The sequence below is a fragment of the Anguilla rostrata genome, chromosome 2 (assembly GCF_018555375.3).
Source record: "Anguilla rostrata isolate EN2019 chromosome 2, ASM1855537v3, whole genome shotgun sequence".
In the NCBI taxonomy this organism is placed as follows: Eukaryota; Metazoa; Chordata; class Actinopteri; order Anguilliformes; family Anguillidae; genus Anguilla; species Anguilla rostrata.
In genome coordinates, this window is record NC_057934.1 from 72,562,436 (window position 1) to 72,590,111 (window position 27,676).

General features: G+C 38.2%; 4 protein-coding genes across 7 annotated transcripts in view; 3 read left to right on the forward strand and 1 right to left on the reverse strand.

The window, feature by feature from the left end:
• Positions 1-27,676, reverse strand: part of LOC135249365 (deleted in malignant brain tumors 1 protein-like) — a 197,638-nt gene that overhangs the window by 94,947 nt on the left and 75,015 nt on the right. The window lies entirely within an intron of this gene.
• LOC135249390 (zinc finger protein 723-like) lies at positions 1,786-14,560 on the forward strand. 4 transcript variants are annotated; one of them, XM_064324994.1, is made up of 4 exons: positions 1,790-2,771; positions 5,703-5,930; positions 11,457-11,684; positions 13,374-14,560. In XM_064324994.1, exons 1-4 carry the CDS (start codon positions 2,676-2,678, stop codon positions 13,380-13,382), a joined length of 561 nt encoding a protein of 186 aa, XP_064181064.1. In that variant the 5' UTR covers positions 1,790-2,675; the 3' UTR covers positions 13,383-14,560. The 4 variants fall into 4 exon arrangements, 3 of the variants coding, with proteins under 3 accessions (XP_064181063.1, XP_064181064.1, XP_064181065.1); XR_010328669.1 differs by having other exon boundaries at positions 2,618-2,771; positions 5,703-9,607; XM_064324993.1 differs by having other exon boundaries at positions 1,786-2,771; positions 11,457-14,560.
• Positions 9,504-27,676, forward strand: part of LOC135249400 (zinc finger protein 883-like) — a 167,164-nt gene continuing 148,991 nt past the window's right edge. The window contains exons 1-2 of the mRNA XM_064325014.1: positions 9,504-9,607; positions 18,774-19,001. Coding sequence (XP_064181084.1) covers positions 18,807-19,001 — 195 coding nt within the window. The 5' untranslated portion in view covers positions 9,504-9,607; positions 18,774-18,806. The remainder of the gene's footprint in view (positions 9,608-18,773; positions 19,002-27,676) is intronic.
• LOC135249427 (zinc finger protein 501-like) lies at positions 19,008-21,847 on the forward strand. Its single transcript, XM_064325067.1, has one exon. The coding sequence runs from the start codon at positions 19,236-19,238 to the stop codon at positions 20,676-20,678; it is 1,443 nt and encodes a 480-aa protein (XP_064181137.1). The 5' UTR covers positions 19,008-19,235; the 3' UTR covers positions 20,679-21,847.

Consider the following 27,676-nt stretch of genomic DNA (forward strand, 5'->3'; position numbering starts at 1 on the left):
TCTTGATTCAGCCATTTTGTTGATCATATCTGCCTTGCACACACTCAGACTTTCATGTTTATTCATACCTATAGCCTCATGACAGTGGAGCAGTTAAAACAATGTTAGGCCAGTTTTTTTTAAATTCTTGTCAATTAAAAAAGTACCAAACATGTAGAATCCAGCCAATACCCAAATAAGGTAATGATTGCATTTTGCATATCTGTATAGACTCTTTCATCGGACGCACGCGCGTTGCCAAGGGTATGCACTTGGCCCTAAGTTAACTTCTGGTCTGTGTTTGTTTATTATTGGGTTTGTGTTTACTGGCTGATATGGCACCGATTACAAACGGAGTAGTTGAACTGATGAGCAGACTGACGTTGGGCTCAGGTTGTTGTGCTGTGGGGTGCAACTTGGAACAAATTCCATTTCGAAAATTTGTAAAAATACATAATCTAACTTTGTAACCCCACTAGGGAATTGTAAAACGAATTGCTTGAATCCCTGCGATTATTATAGCTGGTGCTTGCCCATTGTTACTTTGTATTTTTGAGAAATAACTGCACATCGTTACCTATTAAAATGTAAGTCCTGTAAAAATACACATAAGCTGTACAAATAAATAAACTAACATCATACATACACATTTAGTAATACTAATACAGGCTTATTTACTATATCAACTTTAAGACAACAACATGCTCGTAATTATCTCATTATGACCCATTAAAGCCAATGGCGCAGGCGCTGCTTCATACTTTCAAACTGCTTTCCAAACGGCTATTTTGCGTCCTGCAACTTGAGTTACAACAGTGAATATGTACGGATTCCTAGACGTTCTGATAGGGACCACCCGTTCTCATATTAACCTCAAATACGCAAGACAGGACACTAGCTAGTATGCAGTATGCTAGCAAATTTATGTTAAGTTCCATTCATTTATATAGGGCTGTGGATACACGTCCCCTTAGCAACCAAAAGCTAGCGCTGGACCACCTCTGACTTATTTGCCAGCACAGAAAAAAAAAACCGTGAAAGTGTTGAAAAAATAACCACGGGAGGATAACAAGACCATTTTTTCCTACTTAACTAGGTACAGGTTGTTACCGATATTCCACCTATTTCATATATAGTTGCAAATCAGTTTACGTTTTCCTGTCTGTCGAACGAAGGTGGTCGAATAGCTGCTCTCACTGTAGCACTGACTTTGTTTCAGGTAATAAACTCATGATAAGCGATAGCTAGCTAGCTGACCAGTAACAAGCCTTCAATAGTTATAAACAATTAGCTAACTAAATTGATTGAGGCTAGCTAGATAATTGAGCAAACGTAGCTAACATTGTATAAATTATACACAGAAACGTTAGATCAATGCTAGTAGTTGATACGCTATAGCTACGTTTTGAACGAACGTTATGATACCCGTTTCTAATGACTTGGCAATGTTGCATTGCCTGATTATTTTTTGTTGTGGTAACCTAGCAAGGTGACCCAAACTATTAGAGCCACGATGTTTTCCCATCAATGCATGCTATACAAATAAATACCTATAGTAATTGCATTGGCTACGCATGCTGCCCAGCACTAGCCCCATTTTGTGTCTCGTAATCATCGTTTTTAAGCAATGTAATAGAAAGAGTGCACTTTTTACACAAGAATGTGCATGTAACCAGGAGAGTTATGGATTATGCAAGGAATGTATGATGCTCCGCAAGGTGCAATACTGTCAACAGTTATCTGTTTCTGTCGCTTGTTTTTCTGGTAGTGTAACGTTATCGCATTTGAGTTTGGCCAAGTAACAGTTAATAATAATACTGGTTTGACATAGTTTTAACTAGCTAGCTAACATAATTTACTTGTTATTTATTTTGCTTGTTATCAGAAATAGTCTAAAGGGATTCTGTTGTTATTGATTGTTTGTGGAAGTCTGCCGGAAGTTAAGTTAGGGCCAGAACAACGCACATGCGCAGTAACGTTTGTTTATGTTGTTACCGTTGAAAGCGTCTATATGATCAGGGGCGACATAGCTCAGGAGGTAAGAGCGGTTGTCTGGCAGTCTGAGGGTTGTCGGTTCAATCCCCCGCCCTGATCATGTCGAAGTGTCCCTGAGCGAGACACCGAACCCCTAATTGCTCTGGTGAATGCAAGGCATCAATTGTAAAGCGCTTTGGATAAAAGCGCTATATAAATGCAGTCCGTTTACCATGTATGTGCTTTTGTCATGAAAAACTGGCATTCCAAAAGAGAAAATCTTTCGGAATCATACTGTGTTAAGAATTTTTCCAGTGAGGAAATGTGAAGTATCAGGCTGGGGGTTGTTTTCAAATGTACGACTGCTGCAACTCTGCTGAACTTTATCACAGCCTTATGGTTCACGGTAGTTTCAACAATGCTTGTGACAAGGGCTGTAGGGGGAAACCAGTAAAGATGAGAATGTTATATCTAAATTAAGACTTGGTCACACAGGATTAAATAGTACACTCTATTTTAAAGAAGCATGAATCAGGTAGGTGTGTTTTTTGTTTTCCATGTCATTGATGGGTGTTGTAAATATAGTAGAGAAAGAATATTGAGAACACTGAGTTTGCAAGAGATAGGGGAGGAAAAATGTTAATGAAATGGAAAAAATATATGGGGACACATGAAATTTCACAGCCTCCTCAGTTCACTCTCCAGATCAGTGGGTGGCGGTAATGCACCCTTTGATGTTTGTCAACCACCAGCTGATTGAGCTGAAGAAGAAGGACGACGAGAAGGAGAAGAAGAGTGCAATCATTCATCGCAGAGAGGTAGGCCTATTTTTTTTTACAGTCTCTGCCTACATCAAGTAAAACTATTCAGTTGAAATAACTGGGTAATCAACGAACAGGGGTGAGTTCCCCCCCCCCCCAAGCAGCTAATGTTTACACTGCTTGCTAATATGGCAGTAGCCTACGACTAGTGCTTCTACATTTCATTTTACGGTTTGAAAACTTCGTTGTGGTCTCATTACTTTTCTGTGATATGGTCAATAAAATTACAGTGAGTTAAGATGTCGCTAAGCATAGTTGCAGTGGCGTTACCATAAGTGGGACTCTTGCGGCTGTTTACTACATGTTGAAGTCCTGGAAATATGCAGAACGCCTTTTTCTTCTTTACACAGTTGAGTGAATTCATTCATTTTCATCGTAGTGGCCACATAATTCATGCCATGGCCATTGCTTGTTAACTAAACGGTGCCAAGGAATAATGTGATTTGGTAAAAACAATCGGCCGCTTGGAATTTTTATAATCAAAACCATAACACTGCAATTGCACATGCGCGACTTGTTTTGGTCAATGTCAACATCCGGTCAAGATTGCTAACAGTAGCTATAGCTTTCTAGCCAACGTTAAAATGACAATCAACAATTTCTCGAGCCTCCTAAAATTCCGAACAGTCCAGGTGCATCAAGAAGCTTACAATAAACACGACATTTCTTTACCAGATTCACTTAATAAATTAGTTTGACACTTACTTTTTATTTTTTTTATAGGAACGACGTCAAACCTTTTCCCGATGTCTACCGCTAACTTGTTAACACAACGGAAGCACTGAAGGCGTATCGTAGCATACTGAAGCATACAATACTACTATTTCGTCGGCGGAACGGTTACCAATATACAGCTAAGCCCAAAATTGTTCATACCCATGCCAAATTTTCGTTATATTTGTTTACATTTTTTACAAATGTCCAAAATTATTAATACCCTCTCTCATTAATGGACTGCATTTATATAGCGCTTTTATCCAAAGCGCTTTACAATTGATGCCTCTCATTCGCCAGAGCAGTTAGGGGTTAGGTGTCTTGCTCAAGGACACTTCGACATGCCCAGGGCGGGGTTTGAACCGGCAACCCTCCGACTGCCAGACAATCGGTCTTACCTCCTGAGCTATGTCATTAATCAATGGCAAAGCCTTTATTTGCCATCACAGCAGCCAAACATTTCTCCATGCATGTCTCCACTAGGATAGTTGTAGACTTGTATCATTTCTAACCTAAAATACATGTTAAATAAAAATAAATAAGAAATAAGCAACATCTAATGTCTCATTTTAGACTGATCCCAAGCCAATCTGTGAAATTGAATGAAGAGGAATAAAGGATAATGTATTGTACGACTAAGGGATAATGCAATACTGGTTTTAGTTTCTTCATACTGCAGGATTTTTGAGAACAAATATTCTAACACTGTGGCACACAGTGGGAGTATACTTGATAAGAAAGGGAACTGGCTGAAATCGAACCATGCCATACATCGACCACATATAAACATGTATAGCATGGACTGTAAGAAATATGAATCAGATCACTGTGACGTCACCCATTGAGTTCCAATGGGCTTTGTGAAAAGCATTTTGAAACTGCAAAAGTGAACTCACCATGTTGTGAACTCACATGATATCATATTTAATGGCCCAAGTCCAGTTCCAAAAGCAAGAATGCAAAGAAGCAACAATGGTTAAAGGTACTGCTAGTGATTCCCCTCAAATATCAAGGACGCATTCGACGAACCCTTGCACAATGAGAACCAGTCATTGTGAGATGGTAAACACGGGCCAAGCTCACAGCTAAGTTTGAGCTTTCACCAATGAATGTTAATAACATCTCGCTAAGAACAAAAACGAGGTGAAAATATGTGCGAAGATCTTGGCTAGTTTGGCCAGCAGGGATGCACACACTGTACTGTTTAAAGTCAAAGTCAAAACTTTTCTCCAAAAACGTGTCATTTTGAGTAATTTAGTTTGTGCAAAAAGTTAGTTTCCACAGCAAGTATACTTCTAGCTTAATGCCGATTGACTGACTGTGATCAATAATGCTTAAATTTCAACACAAGTACAGAAATCTGGACATGCCCTGGACAGAAATGTCCAATCTGCTAACTCCAGCTAAAATTACTCTTAATCAGATATTATTTGCATAAAATGCAAACTTTACTTTTCTGAACAAATTCCGTGGTATTTTTCTGAAATATGTGAGAATTATTGGTAATAAGTTATTTATTTCACTCCTTGTTTTCATTTTTGATGTATGTTTTTAGGATACAGCTTTTAGGGGACGCTTTTAAAATTTTTGTTTAGTAGTTACAGGACTACCCTATTGCAGTCCAGTACACCAAAAAGGTCTTGGAAAAAAATTCCATTCTGGAACAGGAAACCTTCAGGGATTATGTTATTTTAGGTGCTGATCATTATTTATCTGTGAATCTGTGCATTTGTGTAAATGGCAAGTTTAAATTTGCCAAATTAAATAATTTCTAGCAAAACAATGCTAAATATGAATTTTGTCCTTTATCTTAGCAACAGCTGTTTTGCAGAGGTTTGTGGCACATAAACATTTAATAATTCTCCTGTAAATTGATTCTTTGTTAAATTGACACTATTGAAGTCACCTAAATAAAATTGAATTCACGGAACCTCCACAATCCAAGACAGGGATGCGAATCGACTAAGGGAACCTGCCCATGGCATAGCCACCGAATCTTCAGGCTATACAAGGTCTTGTTTTGTTGGTTTCCTCAATTTCATGTAGCAGGAATTTATTTTCTTGCAAACAAGTAAAGCTTACCTCTCCCCTACCTAATAATGCAAGTATGCCCCCCTGTGGCCAGTGAACTGCGGAGTGTAAAGAATAGTGGTCAGCTGCTGCAGTAGGACCTGTTTGGTCTTGACTGAATCCCTTCCCCCTGTTTCCGTCCAGGAGCTGCACTTCTGCACACCTTTGAGCAGCAGTATGATGCAGGCAGAACTCTGTCTGAGACGGGACACTGAGACAACACTACCAGAGCTCACTGAGCAGCACAGGACCAGACAGAAAGAAGAGGAACTCAGTGGACTGGAGTCTGTCCACATGGCAGAGTCAGATACAGAGTGTGCTGGACCAGGACTCAATACATTGGAGCCAGAGTGTGTTACAGCACACAGTGGGGTCAGTGATGTACACCACACACATGCATCCCTGATTAAAACAGAAACTGATCTGGGCTCCACCCACATTGGGGATCTTATTAAGACAGAGACCCTCGACAGTACAGAGCTGGGATATGTAACCCATCTACATCCTGACCAAATCAAAACAGAGGCTGATGATGGAGGATACCGTCAGGCAGAACACATCAGTGACTTGCAGGTTATTGAATGTGTTGATATTAAATCTGATCCAATGAAGTGTGAATCCAGTGAACGCTCAGTGAATGATCTCATGAATACTGTGATGAATGGAGCTGGTGTTGATCATGAAGACAAGACTGAACCCTGGCAATGTGCAGGAGAGCCGAGCACAAACTGTAAAAAAGAAGAAATGCATGATTTTCCAATCCATTGTGCGGACTTAACTCATCACTGTGACAAAAACAATGAAAATAATCTGACCAGAATTGTCCAGAAAAATACTAACTGTGGCAACAAACATATTGATCGCCAGAGAAGGAATGTAAGAATTGCCCCCAAGATAGTTGATCCAAGTACAAACCGAAGCCTTTTGATTTTCATTCAAAACAAGTCAATTCACAGAAATAAAGGTGAAATTCAAACCGGTGAAAAGTCGTACCAGTGTACACAGTGTGGGCGATGCTTTTCCCAAATGTGCCATTTGAATAGGCATCGGAGAATTCACACGGGTGAAAAGCCCTACAAATGTACTGATTGTGGGAAGTGTTTTTCCCAGACCAGTGCTTTAAATTGCCATAAGATGATTCATACTGGTGAAAAGCCATACAAGTGTACAGAGTGTGAGAAGTGTTTTAGTACAAACACTGCTTTAAATATACATATGAGAATTCATACAGGTGAAAAGCCATACAAGTGTACACAATGTGAGAAGTGTTTTAGTACAAATTCTACTTTAAATATACACCAGAGAATTCATACAGGAGAAAAACCGTACAGTTGTACACAATGTGGGAAGTGTTTTTCCACTATATCGCATTTAAATAGCCACCAGAGGATGCATACTGGAGAAAAGCCCTACAAATGCACTGAGTGTGGGAAATGTTTCAGTACAAATTCTGCTTTAAATGTTCACCTTAGAATTCATACAGGTGAAAAGCCTTACAATTGTACACAGTGTGGGAAGTGTTTTTCCCATACAGGTGCTTTAAATTGCCACAAGATGATTCATACAGGTGAAAAGCCCCATAAATGTCCTCAGTGTGGGAAGTGCTTTTCCAAAACATCTCATTTAAATTCCCATCAGAGAATTCATACAGGTGAAAAGCCCTACAAATGTATTGAGTGTAAGAAGTGTTTTGGTACAAATTCTGCTTTAAAAATACACTTGAGAATTCATACAGGCGAAGTACCATAAATGTACTCAGTGTGACAAGTGTTTTAATGCATCTTATTTGGTCACACAAAATCTCATCTAAATAACATCTAGATCAAAATTTGTACAGAATCTTGTCTAAATATAATTTAAGAAATTGTACAGGTGAAAAGCTCTACAAATGTCCTCACTGTGGGAAGTGCTTTCCCCATACAAGGACATGAAATATACAGGTGAAAAATACATGTTCTCAGTGTTGTAAGTGCTTTTTGACTATAAGTCATTTATATCACCACCAGTGAACTCATTCAGGCGAATTGTACTCTGTGCATCTGGTGTGGGAAGTGTTTTTTCACAAAATCTAATTTAAATTAACATTTGAGAATTCATACAGGTGAAATGTCTTTCAGATGCACTTAATCGTGAAACAAATAATCTCCTTTTAATGACAACAAAATAACCTGCCAAATGTACACACTTTGGGAAGTTTAATGAAAGCATCCTTTACATTATATAATTTGTGTGGGAAGTGTTTCAAATCCATTCAAATCCTTTTAGCTATTCTTTGATTATCATATTTTGGACCAATGTCCAAAAAACGGCACCAAAATACACTGCCAGTTTACTTTTGTAGTAAGTTTGGATTATTTAAAGGTTTAGAAATGTCATTTTAATTCCTTGTAAATGAAAAATGTAATTTCTTGTAGATTGACGTGTGATATCTTGTGGTGATCAAATTGATAACAGTGTAATTTCTTTGAAAGAAAGCATATGAAAGCTGTTGGGTGTGAGGTAGAAAGAAACAAAAGCAAAATAGTTTTCTGAAAATGAACTTGACAGTACTAGCCTTTTCAGTTCTTTTGCTACCAATGTTGAGGCTTTAATGTAAGTCAGCAAATCATGATTACTAGACTTCAGACAGTATGTTTTATTTGATGTCAGTTGAGTATCTTTGTTTCACTCTTTATTTTTCAATGTTGTATATGAATTGTGTTTCAAACAATTCTACATTGTGAGTGTGCACATACCTAGGTCTCTGTGCCATATAATTTTCTGTATAAACTATTATCTTTCACTGTCATTGCTCTCTCCTTTTCTACCCAGTTTGAAATGTTTTCAGACGCAGCAATTTGCCATTGTTGCCGAATGTTAACATGCATCGATTTAATGTCAAATTATTTCAGCATTGAATCTATATTTTGGATTTATATTGTGCTGAACCACACAACTGTGTTTTTAAGTAGTTGTCATCTTTTAGCAAAATGGACATTGGTAAACTATGACAATATTAGGCTACTGCCAGTGCAACCAGTGTGCGTATACTGGCTATAGTAAAAAGAAAAAACAAGCATACCATAAAAGGTTGTTTGCGACATTACTTCATACCTTATTAGCCTATGTTCATGGACTTTTCAGCAGCCATACCACCATGTGCCCTGCTCCTGCTGAATGGCTGAAGCTAAGCAGGTGTGGGCTTGGTTAGTACTTTGATAGGAGAGCTCCTAGGAGGCCTGATTTCCTGCTGGAAGTTGTGTTGGTGGGCCTATTGGGAGTGATTGTCCCTCTGGTCAAATTATCCCCAATGAGGACACTACTGTTGGAGGTGCTGTCTTTGTGTTGATATGTCAAATGGAGGTCCTGGCTCACTGTGGTCATTAAAGATCCCGATACTTATTGGAAAGAGTCGAGGATTCCCCCTGTGTCCTGCCAAAATTTTCAACCTGCCACCTAATCATCCTTCAACTGGCCAAAAATTGATTTTTTCACTTCACCTCAGCTGATGTTATGAGTGTTCTGGCACAAATTGGCTGCCATGCATCACCCAGGTGGGTGCTACAAAAAGCTTCCCCCTCAACCTGGTGAAGGGCTTTGAGTGTGAGAAAAACACAATATAAATGCTAGGTATTATTATTATTATTATTATTATTATGATATTTACAACAATGTTATTACCATTCATGAGTACAACTGTATTCAGCATTACAATTATTGTCATCATGTTCATCAACAACATTGGCTACATGTGTAATGGTATCCCAAAGGTGAACATTTTTACAAATCACACTGGGTCCAACTATTATGGGCAGTATTGTTCCAGTTACTGACGTCCCGTTGCAACCCGGTCGTAGTTTTGAAACAAAAACGCTTTTATCTTGAAGCCCGGTGTAGAAACTGCATCGGAAGTTGGGTCCTTTTCGGGGTGAGAGTCACAGTTCTCAGCTGAATTCAGTCAAGAGCATTATTGTTCACGCTGCTTTATTGCGCACGAGATCATTCACTGCCAAGAACTACACTCCAGCAAGTTGAATACACGATTGAACGGAGTCATAAGCAGATATGGGGTAATTATTCTTCCATAATCGTGATCCTTTAGCATTTCTGTTCGTTTTGTTTATCAGCAAGCTTCAAACCTTTTTTCCGTCAATTCACTAAAATTTGCACAAGGGTGTCTTTGCTAATTTTGCTGTAACTGCTAAAACGCGCGTGATTGTATGATTCATTGTAGATTTTGAAAACCTGGTCCAGCGTTTCTCTATAAGGCGATCAATAGCATTATGAGTAAAAAGATGTCGCTAAGTAATGTTAGTTAAACGGCTATTCACATCCTTTATCTTACACTAGGCATAGTATTTGTATAATAATATGTGCCTGCGTTGTCCCATGTCTGTTTACCCGATAAATAAACCGCTTGAGACAGAGCACAACTTGTCACAAACGCATACATATATGAATTGTAAGGTCAGATAACCTTATTTTATTCCAAGTGGGAAAACTAGAGGACCTTCGCCGATTAGGCTAGCCGCACGGCTAGTCTGTCCAAAGACGGACACCCCCATTCAAAGCATACTAGAGAGTAGAGAGTAAACTGTAGCGATATCGTCGCCCTGTGCCAAATTGGCCCATTTTATAGACTCGGACAGTGTAGTGTTTATCAAACTCGTCCTTATATGCCTCAATATGTTCGGATGGATATGAAATCTAACATAAAGGTAGTGTAATTACCCTAAATACCGGACAATATATTTTTTATTCAAGTCCTTTCGAAATTTTCAAAGAAAATGATGGGACATGAGCCACAAGGGAGCGTGTCCGTGTTCGGGAAAGTGTCCTACAATGGGTAAGATGACTATAGTATCCCTCACACTATTTAGCCAATTTTAACTTACCTATCTACGTTGTCAAATTCCTGATAGCATGTTTTATTTGATACGGTAGATACACAACACCACCTCTAACTTTTGCTTTGCCCGGTTGCGAATAGTGGGAGTGGAAATGCACATCGCAGTCATAAACGAGAAATATTTCCCTGGAAATCAGAGTAAAGCCCATCCCTTCCAACATTGTATAACTTGCAGTATATTTATATGGTTTAGGCATTGCATTGCATAAATTATTGCAGTCCTATACACCAAAAGGATTACCACTCATTTGGTTTTTCTGTGTTTGTTGTGGATTTTGGTCTGCTGTATGGGGGGAAATTTATTATATTCTGGTGCAGGAAACCGTCTGGAATTGCGTTATTTTTAGGCCCTGGTCATCATTTGTCTGTGAAATACACTTCTTGTGTACCTGGCAAGTTTAAATTTACCAAATCAAACAATTTCAAGTAGAAAAACATTAAATATGAATTTTGTGATCAACCTAAGCATTAGCTGTTTTGTTGAGGTTTGTAGCACATGAACCTTATAACATTCTCCTGTATATTCTGAGCATTCAGCCTATGCTATCGTGCTGTCATCTTTGAATGATGGTCTTCTAGTCAGGCCCTTGGTATGTTTTCCCAGACAGCACACTGAGAAAAGAGACAAAGGGCTGATTGGCTCTCCATTGCTTATAGCCTGTGGGAGGTAGTTGTGGCGTAGCATGGTGGTAGTTTGCCCATTGGTAAGATCTCGCGGCTACGTTGTTTACCACTGCACTGCTATGGTATAACATTTGTTGGGGGAAAAAAAGTAGTCGCAATATTTTTCTGTTTACTCCAAAATGAAAGGTCTTAAGCTTTACTCTTGAAATCAGTAAATATTTTTTGCAATATTTATTTCTTTGCTCTCAATCAGAAATTATTTGCTTGAGAACTTTGAATTATAATTTTTATGCAAATCAGTGTAAAAAGTATGATGTTTATAGCTGTAGCTGCTGCAGTAGGACCTGTTTGATTAAGGCTAAATCCCTTCCCCTGTTTCCCTCCAGGAGCTGTACTTCTGCTCACCTTTGAGCAGCAGTATGATGCAGGCAGGAGTCTGTCTGAGACAGGATACTGAGACAATACTACCAGAGCTCACTGAGCAGCACAGGATCAGACAGGAAGAAGAGGAACTTAGTGGACTGGAGTCTGTCCACATGGCAGAGTTAGAAACAGAGTGTGCTGCACCAGGACTCGACACACTGGAGTCAGAGTGTGTTACAGCACACAGCAGGGTCAGTGATGTACACCACACACACACATCACTGATTAAAATAGAAACTGATCTGGGCTGCACACACACTAGGGATCTTAAGACAGAGACCCTAGACAGTACAGAGCTGGGATATTTAACCCATCTGCATCCTGACCAAATCAAAAAGGAGACTGATGATGGAGAATACCTTAAGGCCGAACACATCAGTGACGTGCACAATATGAATTGTGTTCTTATTAAATCTGATGAAATGAAGTGTGAATCCAGTGAAAGTTTAGTGACTGATCTCATAAATACTGTGATGAATGGAGCTGCTGTTAATCTCAGTGACAAGACTGAACCGTGGCAGTGTGCAGGAGAGCCAAACCCAAACTGTATAAAAGAAGAAACTCATGATCTGCTGACCCAATGTGGGGACTTAAAGAGTGAAAATAAGATTTTCCAGAAAGGTACAAACAGTAGCAACAAACGTATACATTGTCAGGGAACTAATGAACCCGTGATAATTAATTCAAGTAAAAACCCAAGCTATTTGAATTTATTGCAAAACAAGACATTTAATAGAAGTAAAGGGCAGAAGGATACAGGTGAAAGACCGTATGAGTGTACGCAGTGTGAGAAGTGTTTTAGTAGAAAGTCTGATTTAAATTCACATGTGAGAATTCATAGAAAGCTCCACAAATGTAGTCAATGTGAGAAGTGCTTTTCCAAAATATCTCATTTCAATGCACATCTGAGAATTCATACAGGTGAAAAGCCCTACACATGTTCTGATTGTGGGAAAAGCTTTTCTACAATATCTTGTTTAAATATTCACCAGAGAATTCATACAGGTGAAAAGCCCTACAAATGTACTCAGTGTGGGAAGTGTTTTTCCTCATTTAGTGCTTTCAATCTCCACAAGATGATTCATACCGGTGAAAAGCCCTTCAAATGTCCTCAGTGTGGGAAGTGCTTTTCCGCAGTATCTCAATTAACTATCCACCAGAGAGTTCATACAGGTGAAAAGCCCTACAAATGTGTTCAGTGTGGGAAGTGCTTTAGTACAAATTCTACTTTAAACCAACATCTGAGAATTCATACAGGTAAAATGTTGTACAAGTGTACACAGTGTGACAAGCGTTTTAATCTAAAATCTTATTTATATGGACACCTGAAAATTCATACTGGTGAAAAGCCTCACAAGTGTACACATTGTGAAAAGTGTTTTCGTACAAACTTTGCTTTAAGTGTACACATGCGAGTTCATACAGGTGAAAAGCCATACAAATGTATTCAGTGTGGAAAATGCTTTGCCCGATCCAGTGCATTTAATGTACACAAGATGATTCATACAGGCGAGAAGCCCTATGTATGTTCTCAGTGTGGGAAGTGCTATGTGACCACAAGTCATTTGAAACGCCACCAAAGAATTCATTCGGGTGAAAAGCCCTACATATGCTCTCATTGTGGGAAGTGCTTTTTGTGCACAAGTCATTTAAATCGCCATAAGAGAATTCATGTCGGTGAAAAGTCATAGAAATGTACTCAGTGTGGGAAGCTTTTTTCTGCAGAATGTAATTTTAATTCACGTATGAGAATTCATAAAGATGTGAAGCCTTTACGATATTCATTTTTTTCAATAAAATCTTTTAATGAACAAAAATATTTTTTATAATATGACAGATGTTCTCTCTTTGATATTTCTTTCTGATCCTATTTTCAACAGACATCTTGACAAAATGACTGGGACAAGCTGGGCAAACAGGCCTTTTCCATTTTATAATGTGTCCCTGTTTTTCGTTTTAAAATGTAATTTAAATTCCTTGTTAATGTAAAATGTAATTCCTTTTGATTAAAGGGTGATATTTGTGGTGATGAAATTGACACCAGTGCAATTTATATGAAAGAAAGTGAAAACTGTATGTAAAGAAACATGGTAAAGCATAATGCAATCTTGTATTTTGATAATGCACTTGACAGTACTGACCTTTTCAGTTGTGCTGTTGCCTGTATAGAGACTGTAGTGTGCATGTCGGCTAAATATGATCACTAGATTATATCTGAGATTTCACTTTCAATTTCTCAATTCTGTATAGGGATTGCGTATGAAATAAATTGTGAATGTGCACATTCCAAGACCATTATGCCATGTAAGTTGCTGTATAAACTCATGTCTTTCACGGTTTCATTTTTCTCTCTCCTGCTGCTCCTGTTTATAAATTTAGTTTAATTCCTGCTGCATGTTCAGCTAACTCGTAACATTAGGTATGTCACAAATAATTTGATTTTCATGGAGGGTGAATTAGTTAAACCATCTGATACTTTTCTTTTTGTATGAATATGTAAATGTTTTTCACATACTGTATCTCAAAATTAACAACAGTAATATTCAAATGGACATGTGGTCCTTAAACTAAGTAGGGAAAACACTTGTTGTATAACTCTCCTTATTCCTTGCCTAGACCTTCAGAGGAAACTTTTACCATATTCTTTTGTAGGATTTTTTTGTTCTTGGAAATATTTGATGAGTCTTACAGGTGAAAAGCCCTAGTTCTCAGTGTGGGGAAGTGGTTTTTGACCACAGATCACTTAAATCACCACCAATTAATTCAGGTGCAGTCCTGGAAGTGCACCGAGTGTGGGATGTGTTTTTCAGCAAAATCTACTTTAAATGTTCACCTGAGAAATAATAGTGAAAAAGTGAAAATGAAAAATGAAATGTCTTTCAGATATACTTAAATGTTTAAACAAAGATATATAATTTTAATGACCAAAAAGAATTCCTAAAGGTGTATAACCTGAAAAATGCACTTGTGTAATGTAGTGTTTCATGAAACCGTCCTTTAAATGCTACGCTGTGTTTGGAAAGTGTTTGAAATGTCCATTAAATTTAAAGAACAACCTGAGAATTAATCATGAATATCATTCATATTTTTAAAGACAAGCCACTTGTTTCTGTTTCCAAATTCTTATTTGGTGGGTGTTTATTTTGAGTTTAAAAATTAATGAAAGGTGGTAGGAGGCCATCTGCAGTGTTTGTTATGGCGTGTTCATAGTTCCTTGCTGATTGTATTTTGATCAGACATCTGAAAATACAGCAAAATAATTGGGGCTAACAGGGCTGCTTTTGTTCTAACAGGTGAGTTGTTAAAATACACTATAATTGCCAATTGGCAGGTGATATTTTTGGTGATGAAACTGAAACCTATGTAATTTGTTTGAAAGAAACAATGTGAAAACCGTTTGGCTGTAATGTAGTAGTAGTAATTTATTTCAGTCCTTGTTAACAATTTTCCAAAAAGAATGCACATATAAATAAATAAATAAATAACAATAAGGCATTAAATTAAATTAAAAGTAAAACAAAGAATATTGACCGAAAAGGTGTAGGCTGAAGCTTTAGCTTATTATACCTACCCTTTTTACATAACATATTCTAATAGGCAACCCTTTCACTACTAGGTTTAGGCTATACAAAAACAAAACAGAACAGAAACAAAAACAAAAGTTCCAAACGTTTCATACACAATGATCATAACTTTGTTTTATATTTGTTTACCACATTATTTTTAAACATTTTTTTTAAATTTGCAAAGTGAACTACACATTCTTAATGTTGAAAGAAACATTGTAATGTCTGTTGCAAACTTTAAAAAAGTGTACTTGACAAAAATGACCTCCTCAGTACTGCCAATGTAGAGACTGTAATTGAGCAAAAAATAAATTTCACTTGCATTGGGTGTGAAATCTTTTAATGCTTCGAAACGTTTAATTTGTCAGCACAAAAAGCTTTTTAAAAAACGTAATATCTCAAAATAAATAATACATATGTAAAATAAATTGTGCTTTGATAGAAAACATATTTACTCTATTTAGTTTAAAACTAATGATCCACACATCCATTTTCTCAATCTGTTGAAGGCTCCCCACACATTCATAACTACGGGCAATTAAGAGTCCCCAGTTAGCCTACTGCATGTCTTTGTATTGTGGGAGGAATCTGGAGCACCCAGTGGAAACCCATGCAAACGCATTGAAAAACGAGGAAACTCCACACAAAATGGCCCTTGGTTGGGATTCAAACTCACTGCCTTCCTGCTGTGAGTGCAATTGTAGGTGCGTGTGTGATTGTTAAACCCTGGAAAAAGTCCCTGGGCAAATATATTGTCTAAAACTAATCTGAATCTCTTCATTTTCCTTGAAATTAATTCATTTTACTTTTTAGACTCTCAGGAACCTTTGTTGGCAAATTTTTTCCACACGTTGATTTAATATCTAAATTATGTTTCAGCAATGATTTTTTTGTGTTTGGGATATATTATATTAAATCACATGAATATGTTTTTAATCAGTCGTCATCTTTGAGAAAAATGGACATCAGTAAGCTTTACAAAAAGATTTATATTAAGCTCCTGCCATTCCCACCAGTGTGCTTATGTTACAACAGAAGCACACCATAAAATGCTATAGGGTGGAATACTTCAAACATTATTTGCCATTTTATTAACATTTACATGAACAGTAACATTTATTGGTACATGTCACCATATTCACCATCATAATCATTCTCATCATAAACAGCATCAGCATAATATATAAATTGTTTTATGTTTCTCTGACTGTTGGTAGGCATATAAATCCTGTATATCAAAATGTTAGCCAAGGCTGTCCATCAAAGCTGTAAAATGGTAAATGGCATTTATATAGCACTTTTACCCAAGGCACTTTACAATTGATGCCTCTCATTCACCAGAGCAGTTAGGGGTTAGGTATCTTGCTCAGGGACACTTCAACACGCCCAGGGCAGGGATCAAACCAATAACCCTCTGACTGCCAGGCAACCACTCTTACCTCCTGAGCTATGTCACTCCCTGTAGCATTGCTTGAAATTTCCTGATTCAGCCATTTTGTTTATCATAATTTCTATTCAGATCTGTGGGGGTGCTTTGAATGAAGTTTGATCAGTAGAGAAAGAGATTTAGATATGACATAATTAATGTTTTACTCTTGGCAATGAAACAAATGACAAAAATGGAAAATTCAATGAGAACACAAAAAACATAATGATTTCAGGTTGCATATCAGTATATGAGCAGGAATATTTATGTTCTTGCCACACAAAACACAACCACACTATGATGGCATTTCAAAGAGGGAAATCTTTGGAAATCATACTGGGCAGAGCCATTAGGGGCAGAATTATTCTGGTTATAGCAACTTTGCAGTCTCAACCTGGGGGTAGTTTTCGAACATAAAATGCGCTTTTATTTTGAAGCTCAGTCGGGAAACTGCATCGGAAGTTCTTTTTCCTACCACTGCTCTGTTGAACGCTATGAAACCTTATGGTTAACGCAGTTTTAACACTCCCGTGCGATCATTCGTTATAGAAAATAGCCAAACATCAAATTAAAAAGCGTGTTGAAGGAATCGAGTGAACAGAGAATAAGGTCAGTTTTGTTTCGTAAGCTTAATGCTTTAACAATTTTTTTTTTTCATTTTTTATTTTTTAAAATCAGCACTCACCGAATCGAGTTAGTTCCCATTCACTAATGCTTACACTAGATATCTGTTTTCTAATTTCATAGTAGCTGCTAAAAGTACGTGCTACTGTTAAATTAATTTTAGAGGTGATTCGCTTGCCAAAGAAAGGGATCCTTATATTGACATAAAGGGATGTGGCGCTGCCCTTTTCGGGATCACGTAACGCCACAAATTAAAGAAAGCAATATTTTTATTCTCAAAATGCAGCCTATGTTGTTTAAAAAAATATTGTTTTTACATTGTTAACCTCTAAAGACCAAGAACTCACCAACAGTAAGCAATACTAACTCACAAATCAAACGTAACCAGAGCGGCCAAAAATCCAAAATGAGCGAGGAAGCCTGGCTGATAATTGCAGATAAATTTAGTCGTATGCATACGTAAGAAGGCTTTCAGTCACTTGCTTTCTGATAATGTCACCTTACTTTAAATACGCACTGCAATTTTCAGCGCATGGTGCAGCAGCTACAAAACAACAAAAAAGCTGGCAGCAGGTCAAAGTTAAATGTAAAAATACATTTTAAACGTAGTCTGTTCATAGTCTTAAATTCTACATTTTCAACTAGGTAATGCACAAGTTGGTTAACCTCACAGGACATTTGGAAATGCAATGAAAATATTTATTTATTAGTGATTATATAAATATTACCATTGTGTAACCCTCTTGCAAATGATATCTTTATTTGCATAGAAGCCTTCCTTAATAGTGTCCTCCCTTGCGTGCCCAGGAAATCTGATGAACACACTGATGTGAATCTTGAATGTAATGTTCACTTTCCTGATTTCAAGTTATACTGCGGCTTTACTTATATTTTAATTTTTTGGCTTTAATAATAGCCTATTTCTCATTTTATTTCTTCTTTTTTTAGTCTTCGTGGTGTTTTAATTTCCTCATTTACACCTCCTACCCTCTCCGGTTCCTGTGTACATTCTATGGGTAAAGCCCATCCCTTGCAACTTCATTCTACTTGCTACACATTATAATTGTCATTAGAGGGCAGCAGATGTTCATACAACATAATTTCTGAGTTCAAACAGTCTAAAGACTGTGGCCAACTAATGCTGATTGGCTGAGCATGTTCAATAAGTGGTGTATTTCAGCACGATGTTGTAGAGCAGTCTGTACATGCACTTTGACAGAAATGTTTTCTCAATATCCTGCTTTTGGGAGCTCCATCAGCCAGTATGGTGAAGGTCTTGCTTGGATGAGCATGATTCTACGCACAGATCCCAAACATACGATTTCAAAAAATATGATTGCTGTCCGTGTGAAAAGCCAAAATTCCGTATGTAAAACCTCCTTGCAGGAACTCGTAAAAAAAGTTGTATGTGCGTACGAAGTCTCGATGTCAAAAATATAATTGTTCTGAATACAACTTATCTTCTTAATTCTTGAAACTTTTAATTTGCTGATTTTTCTTTTTAATTTACAATTTTCCTATTAATGTTACATGTACGAATATTCAATTTACATTTATGAATCTTTCTTATGTATGTACATATTTTTGGCAATAATTTCACTCCATACAACTGCTGCAGTAGGACCCATTTGATTACGGCTAAATCTCTTCCCGTTTTCCTCCAGGAGCTGTACTTCTGCTCACCTTTGAGCAGCAGTATGATGCAGGCAGGAGTCTGTCTGAGACAGGACACTGAGACAACACTACCAGAGCTCACTGAGCAGCACAGGATCAGACAGAAAGAAGAGGAACTCAGTGGACTGGAGTCTGTCCACATGGCAGAGTCAGAGACAGATTGTGCTGCACCAGGACTCAGCACACTGGAGCCAGAGTGTGTTACAGCACACAGCGGGGTCAGTGATGTACACCACACACACATATCACTGATTAAAACAGAAACTGATTTGGGTTTGACTCAAATTGGGGATCTTTCTAAGACCGAGAACCTAGACAGTACAGATCTGGGGTATATAACCAATCTGCACCCTGACCAAATCAAAACAGAGGCTGATAATGGAGGATACTTGAAGCCAGAACAAATCAGTGACTTGGAGGATATTAAATGTGTTCTTATTGAATCTGATCAAATGAAGTGTGAATCCAGTGAAAATATAGTGAGGGATGTCATGAACACTGTGATCCCTGGAGCTGGTGTTGATCACAAAGACCAGACTGAACCATTTCAATGTGCTGGAGAGCCAAATCAAAACTATAAAAGTAGCCACCTCAGAATTCATACAGGTGAAAAGCCCTACAAATGTATTAATTGTAGGAAATGTTTTCATAGAAATTCTGCTCTAAATGAACATCTGAAAATTCATTCCGGTGAACTGGCGTACAAGTGTACACAGTGTGACAAATGTTTTGGCACAAATTCTGCTTTAAAGAAACACCTTAGAATTCATACAGGTGAAAAGCCGTACAGATGTACTCAATGCGGTAAGTGTTTTACTACAAGTTCTGATTTAAATAAACACCTGAGAATTCATACAGGTGAAAAGCCCTACAAATGTACTCAATGTGGGAAGTGTTTTTCCCAAGCAAGTGCTTTAACTTGCCACCAGAGAATTCATACAGGTGAAAAGCCCTACAAATGTACTTGGTGCCGGAAGTGTTTTTCCCAGGAAAGTGCTTTAAATTGCCACAAGATGATTCATAAAGGCGACAGTCCTAACAAATGTCCTCATTGTGGGAAGAGCTTTTCCAGAATGTCTAATTTAAGTAGGCACCTGAGAATTCATACAGGTGAAAATCCCTACAAGTGTACACAGTGTGGGAAGTGCTTTTCCACATTATCTAATTTAAGCAGCCATCTGAGAATACATACAGGTGAAAAGCCCTACAGGTGTACTCAGTGTGGGAAGTGCTTTTCCCAAATGTGTCATTTAAATAGCCACCAGAGAATTCATACAGGTGAAAAGCCTTACAAATGTAGTCAGTGTGGGAAGTGTTTTTCCCAATCAAGTGCTTTAAGTTGCCACAAGATGATTCATGCAGATGAAAATCCCAACAAATGTCCTCAGTGTGGGAAGTGCTTTACCACAAAATCTAATTTAAATATCCACAAGAGAATTCATACAGGAGAAAAGCCCTACAAGTGTACTCAGTGTGCCAAGTGCTTTTCCAGAATATCTCATTTGAATGTTCACCAGAGAATTCATTCAGGTGAAAAACCCTACAAGTGCATTCAGTGTGCAAAGTGTTTTCATACAAATTCTGCTTTAAATGAACATCTAAGAATTCATACAGGTGAACTGCCATATAAATGCACCCAGTGTGGGAAGTGTTTTTCCACAAAATCTAATTTAAATTCACACCTGAAGATTCATACAGGTGAAAAGCCCTACAAATGTATTCATTGTGGTAAGTATTTTAGTACAAATTCTGCTTTAAATAAACACCTGAAAGTTCATACTGATGAAATGCCGTACAAGTGTACACAATGTGACAAGTATTTTAATTCAAAATATTATTTCCATTCTCACCTGAAAATTCATATAGATGAGCAGACATACAAGTGTTCAGTGTGAGAAGTGTCTTCATTCAAATTGTGCTTTAAATGTGGAAGTGTCCCTGAGCAAGACACCTAACCCCTAATTTCTCCCAACGAGCTGATTGGTACCTTGCATGGCAGCCTTTCACCATTGGTGGAGGCTACGTTAAGGTTGACAGTTAATATCCAAAAACTGGCAAAACATCATGGAAAGCACTATAAACAGAGGAAATCGCAGAAAAGGCAAAAGATTGATAATGTCATGGAATCTGTGAGACCTGCAACTTCTGTAACAAGCACCCAACCTTACTGATCAGTATATCCCAGTAGCAATCCCCATCTTTATTGTATGAAATAATATTTTTTATTATCATGCTATATTAATGCAGTGGTGGGGGTATTTAGCCTGTTTTGTAATATTGTGCAATATCCGTCCCGTAAATTACACCCTTGCATAAGTCATTTAAATCACCACCAAATCTCAGTGAAAAATCAGAGAAGTGCACCCAGTGTTGGATCTACTTTTAACTGTACACCTGAGAAATCATACAATCATTAGATGTTCTTCAGGTTTAAACTAAAACTCCATGACCAAAAAAACAATTCCTTCAGGTGTATAACCTGACAAATGTACCCCTGTAGACAGGAAAGCCTCCTTTACATGATGCACTGTGCGTGGGACGTGTTTCAGATGTCTATGAAATTTAAAGAACAACCTGATAATTCATCGTAAAAAAAAAAATCCCTTCATATTTTTTTATATTTTTTACCCTGGGGGTATTTCATGAAGCGGGATTATGGAGTTAGCTGGACATCTACGCTCATTTGAATTCCTTGTTAATGTACAATATATTTCCTTGTCAATTGCAGGGTGATATTTTTAGTGGTGAAATTGACACCTGTGTAATTTGTTTGAAAGAAACAATGTGAGAACTGTTTGGATGTAATGTAGAATGAAACATTGTAATGTTTATTGTAAACTTGTATTCTGTGAATTAACTTGAAATGACTGTCCTTTTCATTACTGCCAATGTAGAGGCTGTAATGGGTATGTCAGCTGAAGCTGATCATTAGACATCAGATGGTATGTTTTTATCAGATTCATCAGTTGATCTTTGTTCAGCCTTTATTTTTCAGTGTTGTATATGAATAGTTTTACACTGTGAATGTCTGCATAACAAGGCCACGTAAATTTCTGTAAAAATTTCACTGTGTGATTGCTTTCTCCTTTACTATCCCTGTATATAAATGCAGTTTTATCCCTGTTGCACATAAGTCATAACAATAATTTTGCAAGAAATAAATTTGACTCATTTAAACCCAGCAAACACAGGGAGCCCCACACAGAAAGGCCCTCAGTTGGGATTCAAACTCACTGCCTTCTTGCTGTGAGTCGTAGTCATCACTGCACCGTGTTGCCTGTCGCCTGCTACACACTCTGAAGAACGCATTTCACCCACAGCCGGCGGTGGCTATGGGCAGCGGTGGGCTCAGACCCACCCAGACGTGCGTCATGCCCACCCAATCAAAAGGTAGGAAAAAAGAAAGAAATTTTTTTTTTGTTCAGCCAATGGAAAGCTGACAGCATCAGCGGGGGTGACACCAAAATGACAGTCTATAAAATCTTTGTGCCGTGTTTTGTGCAGTGACGGGTTGAAAGAGCTAGTTTCTCTGGTGCAGTGTACTGGCGGTTAATGTAGTTATCGGTATTAATGTGACAAGAAGCACTTCGTCATTTAAATGCATAACACGCAATTCCTCACGCCTACACCCACCAGCTGCAGTACTTCAAACATTATTTGCCTATCGTTATTAAAATTTAAAAGAATGTTTTTAAACATTCATTGGTAATTGTCATCATATCCTTCATCATAATCACTGTCATCAGCGTCATCATCAAAAACAGCATCGGCATAACATATAAGTTGTTTAAGTTTCTCTGACATTGTTGGTAGGCATATAAATCATGTGTATCAAAATACCAATCAAAATATTAGTCCAAGCTCTCCATCAAAGCTGTAGCTTTGTTTGAAATTTCTTGGTACAGCCATTTTGTTAATCATAACTACTGTACTTCAGACACTCAAACTTTCTTGTACATTGAAGTCCACAGCTCCATGTCTGGGGAATGCTTTGAATTATGTTTGATCAGTAGAGAGAGGTTTAGATATGACTTAAATAATGTTTTTATTCTTAGCAATGTCAATATCCTAAGAAGATACTAATTTTAGGTTGTGTATGACATTCCAAAGGGGGAAATCTTTAGAAATCATACTGGGTATAGCCATTAGGGGCACAATTCTTCTGGTTAAAGGAACTCTGAAGTCTCAACCTGGGGGTAGTTTTCAAATGTAACATGCTTTTATTTTGAAGCTTGGTAAAGAATCTACATTGGAAATTTTATTCTTTTTCCTGCTGCTGCTCTGCTGAACTCTGTCAAACCCTTTATGGTTCACACAGGGCATTGATGGTTTAACAATTCTGCACAATAAAACCAAGTGTCATTTCCACCCAGACACAGCCAGAGGGTTGTACAGTGGGGTTGCAGCTGAGTACTAGAGTAGTCAAACATAATAGGTCACAGAAGTGGGTCATGTCTGTGACAGAAGTTGGTGCCAGGAAATCACACTCAGGTAGCCATTTTTCCTATGAGTGTTTTAGTATTAGCAATTTTATAAAAGCCTGTCAAACCAGCTTTTAACCACATTGTTAAAATAATGTAAGAAGTACAAAACAATGAATTGGCGTAATTTTTGACACAAGGCCGTGGTTCATTTTTTTTGTCTTTATGAGAAACTACATATCCCACCGGGAGCACGCTAGCCCTTACGGAACTGGTTAGCTGTCCTTGATGGTAACTGCAGTCCTCAACTGAATTATATTTGTTTTCACCCCTCTTAATGCTCTTACTGTCATCCTTAAAATAAAGTTGCTTAATGTGACTGCCATAAGCTAGCTAAATTAGGACTCGGGCAGGCTGAAACGCAGGAAGGGTACGTCATGAACTTAATGCTGTGTGGAATTGTAGTCCGCTTGCATAATATGGCCAGTAAAGACATTAATCAAACAAAACTACCAAATGACTGACATGACTATTAGAAACCACTTGAATGAATTAATAATTGCATTTATATAGCACTTTTTCAAATGCTCTTAATGAAAGTACAAACCAAAAAAACATACTTTGTTCAGTTGTGTTAGCAGTTGAGTGTCAGTGTTGGGGAAGACTAAAGTCTTGCAAGACATAGGCTAGCTGATGTTGTAAACTCAAGTTCCATGTAAGTATGCAACTGGTAAAACGAAAATGGTTTGACATGAAACTGAAGCCATGGAGTTCTAAGCTAATCTGTAACTACAGCATCCAAATGGTAAATGGACTGCATTTATATAGTGCTTTTATCCAAAGCGCTTTACAATTGATGCCTCTCATTCGCCAGAGCAGTTAGGGGTTAGGTGTCTTGCTCAAGGACACTTCGACACACCCAGGGTGGGGTTTGAACTGGCAACCCTACGACTGCCAGACAATCGGTCTTACCTCCTGAGCTATGTCGCCCCAATTATTAATCCTCACCCTAAAGGCTTTATCAGCTTCATCACACAATTGCAATGAATTAATTTTGTGATTTTATGTGCAAAATAATTTTCAATAGCGCTTGATAGCAGTTTCGTCAAGGTTTCTGGGGTGAAGCAAAAAGGTTCTCAGAAAAACAGAAAATGGGTATGGGCTTGGAGAGTGAGAAAGTGTCATGCCATGTGAATCACCTCGTCCGATTAGAACAAGGCCGCCTAAAAACTTTACAGAAAGATATAAGAGGCAGAACTTATGAGCAGAACTTCTTGAACTCTGTGATGAGTGCTTGAAAAGTTTCTCCTATTTGGTCAAATAAAAGTTGTATTGCTGAATTACTCTGTATTGCTGAATGACCTGACTAAATTATTTGCCTCCGTTGAAGGTAAAATCCACGGAAGATTTTATCACAAGGGCATTTTTTGTGTTGAAATATGATAATTTTCTATCTAGTTTAAAGCCACTCCCTGTTAGTTTAAAAATACAATGAAAGCAGTTAATATTTAAATCATGATGTCATGATTTAACATTTCTGCCAGCAGCACCCCCTGCTCTTCAATCTCTTCGCCCGTGGTAGCCGATCCTGTCCCCAGGTCAGCACTTCGGCTGCGTCCCAGTCCACCCCCTACACCCTCCTTCGCCGAACTCCCCACGCTCATGAGTGCGCCATTTTGGGCTGCTTCTGATACTGTAGGAGGCAAATCTGGGGGGGGGTGTGTGTGGCTTGTGGTCTCCAATTCCAGTGCCCCCTTCCGGTGAGTCTGCATCATGTGCTGGCTTCACCACGAGGGGGTGGAGATTATTACCCATAACTCTTTGGGTTAGAGGTTGAGACGGCTCCAACAGCTGTTCTGAAAACAGTGGGATGCGGCCGAAAAGCAAGATGAAGAGGGTGGGAGGGATAATGGACAGATAGACTCAAGGAAGGAGAGAGGGAAGGGGGGAACAGAAAAAGAGAAGAGATATGGTTCTGTTACTCTTCCCCTATTTCAGTGTCATAAACAACCTAAACTATTTACTCTAACTATGCCTGCATATTTTCAGACAAATGAATAAATACATGAACAAACAATAAGAATGAAAGGAAATGAGAACAAATGTTAACCATTAAGTCTTTAAGCTTTATTTAAAAATATCTTATTGACACACAGCCGTTAAAACTACTGGTATTGCTTCAGAAGGCTAAGAAATATGTTGTGAGCATTTTAGCAAAATGTAATATTTCATTTTTATAAAATCATTTCTATCAAAAGAAGTATAATTCTCTAAGCTATAGCATCCAAATATCAAAAAATATATTTATCAAAATGTTGTAAAAATTTTTTTTATCATTGGTGACAGATTTTTAAATGTACACAGTAAGAAGTTATGTTCTATTTAAACAGAGTAGTAATGAAAGCAGTATGAAATAAGTAATACTGAAATAGTTTTGAGTAGTTTCTGTCTCAGTGATAACCCTTCCATGTGTCAATCAGAGAGCCAACATGGATAGCTCTGACCTGCACATGATGAACACAGCAGCCAAAACTGAAAGGGTGGAATGGAAATAATGGAAATACAAACAAATCTAAAGCAAAGACTTACACGGACTCACTGTTCACTGTTCTCATTTTTACAATCTGCAAACTTCAATCCATTCATTTCATATTTAAGTGGCCAGTACTGACTCCATGTAGTTTGAGCTGAAATCATGTCATCATCTTGGTCAGCCAAAGTAATCGATTCACTGTGTCAATGAATGCAAGCTATCATAACCAATGTATACAAGTACCAGCATTTCAAATGTCCTAATTTATTAAATCAGCTAAGGAGTCCACTGTAAGTAATTTCAGGTGAATTATTAATTCATGAATAACTGATCTAGTGGGATATGGTTTTATCACATTAAAACATTTTGCTTGAGATGTGTAGGATAAAGGAGTCCATGTAAGTTCTTCTATCCAAACTTGTGGGTGGACACTTCCAAAGTTAGAACTGTGTTCCTCCTCTTTCAGGAGGCTCCTCTCCCATGTCATCACTGGGAGCTGGAGGGCTTTCGGGGGCCAGAACGCTCTCCCCTACAGGGACGGATCAGGAGACAGACAGACACAGTCAGGGAAAGGCTCATTTTCACCAAATACCTGCTGATCCTCACATGATCCCCTGTAACAAACCACACAGACAGGAAGTAACACAGTGCAGTGATTTTCACAAGTTACACAGACAGGAAGTAAAGAGTTTTAACACAGGATAGTGTCTTAATTTATAAAATTCAATAAATGGACCTGGAAAAGCGTCTGGGCCCGGCTGCATGGTGATGACATCATCATAGTGCTCTGTTGCATCTCCCTCCACCAGCTCCCCTTAAACAGACAGAGAGAAGCAGCAGCAGTGCTGGTTAAACTGGGCACACTGGTTATAGTGCTCATAATGGCTATATTGGTTTTGGTGGTTATACTGGTTACACTAATTATTGGGGCAACAACTTTAAAAGTCATTTCCATGTCTAAGACTGGACAACAAAACAAGTCAACTGCAAGAAATGTTCTATGTAATTAAATAATTTCAGTAACTCTCAAGTTTTATTCTTCTAAAAAGGACAAGGGAGATTTCTACTCCAAATCTCTACAAGCTCTTTAACACAAACAACTAAGTGCAGCATATAATAATGAATGCAAATAAATGTATTCATGAGGAGAAAATATGGAGTCATCCCACCAACCAATCAAAACACTCACCTGGCACACTGTCTGGATGCTTATCCGCTGTGATGACATCATCATAGTTCTCCGGTATGTCCTCCATCACCAGGCCCCCTGAAAGCAAGGAGACTTCTGGGGACTTGTGGCTGAATCTCAGGACTGTCACACAGCAGGACAGTGGGGCCCTTCAGAGCAGCACTGAATAACACTTCAGCTAGCTATGTTTGCACACTGCAGTCACGGCTGCCTGACGGTGTGTGGACAGTTTAACTGACCCCATATTTAAACCTTGGTATGTGGGTGCTGGGGAATCCACATCACTGAGTCCCACAGGAACCAATCTGACCCCGGTGGTAACAGAGAGAGACAGAACACAGAGGAGCGCAGCCCCACCTGCTGGAAGACATCTGTAACTACCTAGAAATCTACGAGGCCAGAAGGGCACTATTTCAGTGCTCCTGAGGGGTAGAAGTAGCGGATTAACAGTCTATCCCCATGTACCCATAACGGCTGTTTTAATAAATATATGTCATGATTAAACACCATATGTACAATATGATTATATTACAGGCATTTAGCAGACCTTCTTATTCTGAGTAACTTACAGAGGGTATGCAAATGACATCACAGTAGGCAGAAGTCACTGCAGTTACACCCACTGAGTGGCAGAAAGACTACTGAGTGATAGCGTTAGCGTTCAGCTTGAATGCCATGAAAACACAAAAAACACATCTAAAATGGGAAAGAGCTGTTGTGCGATTGACTGTACAAGTAGCTTCAACAAGA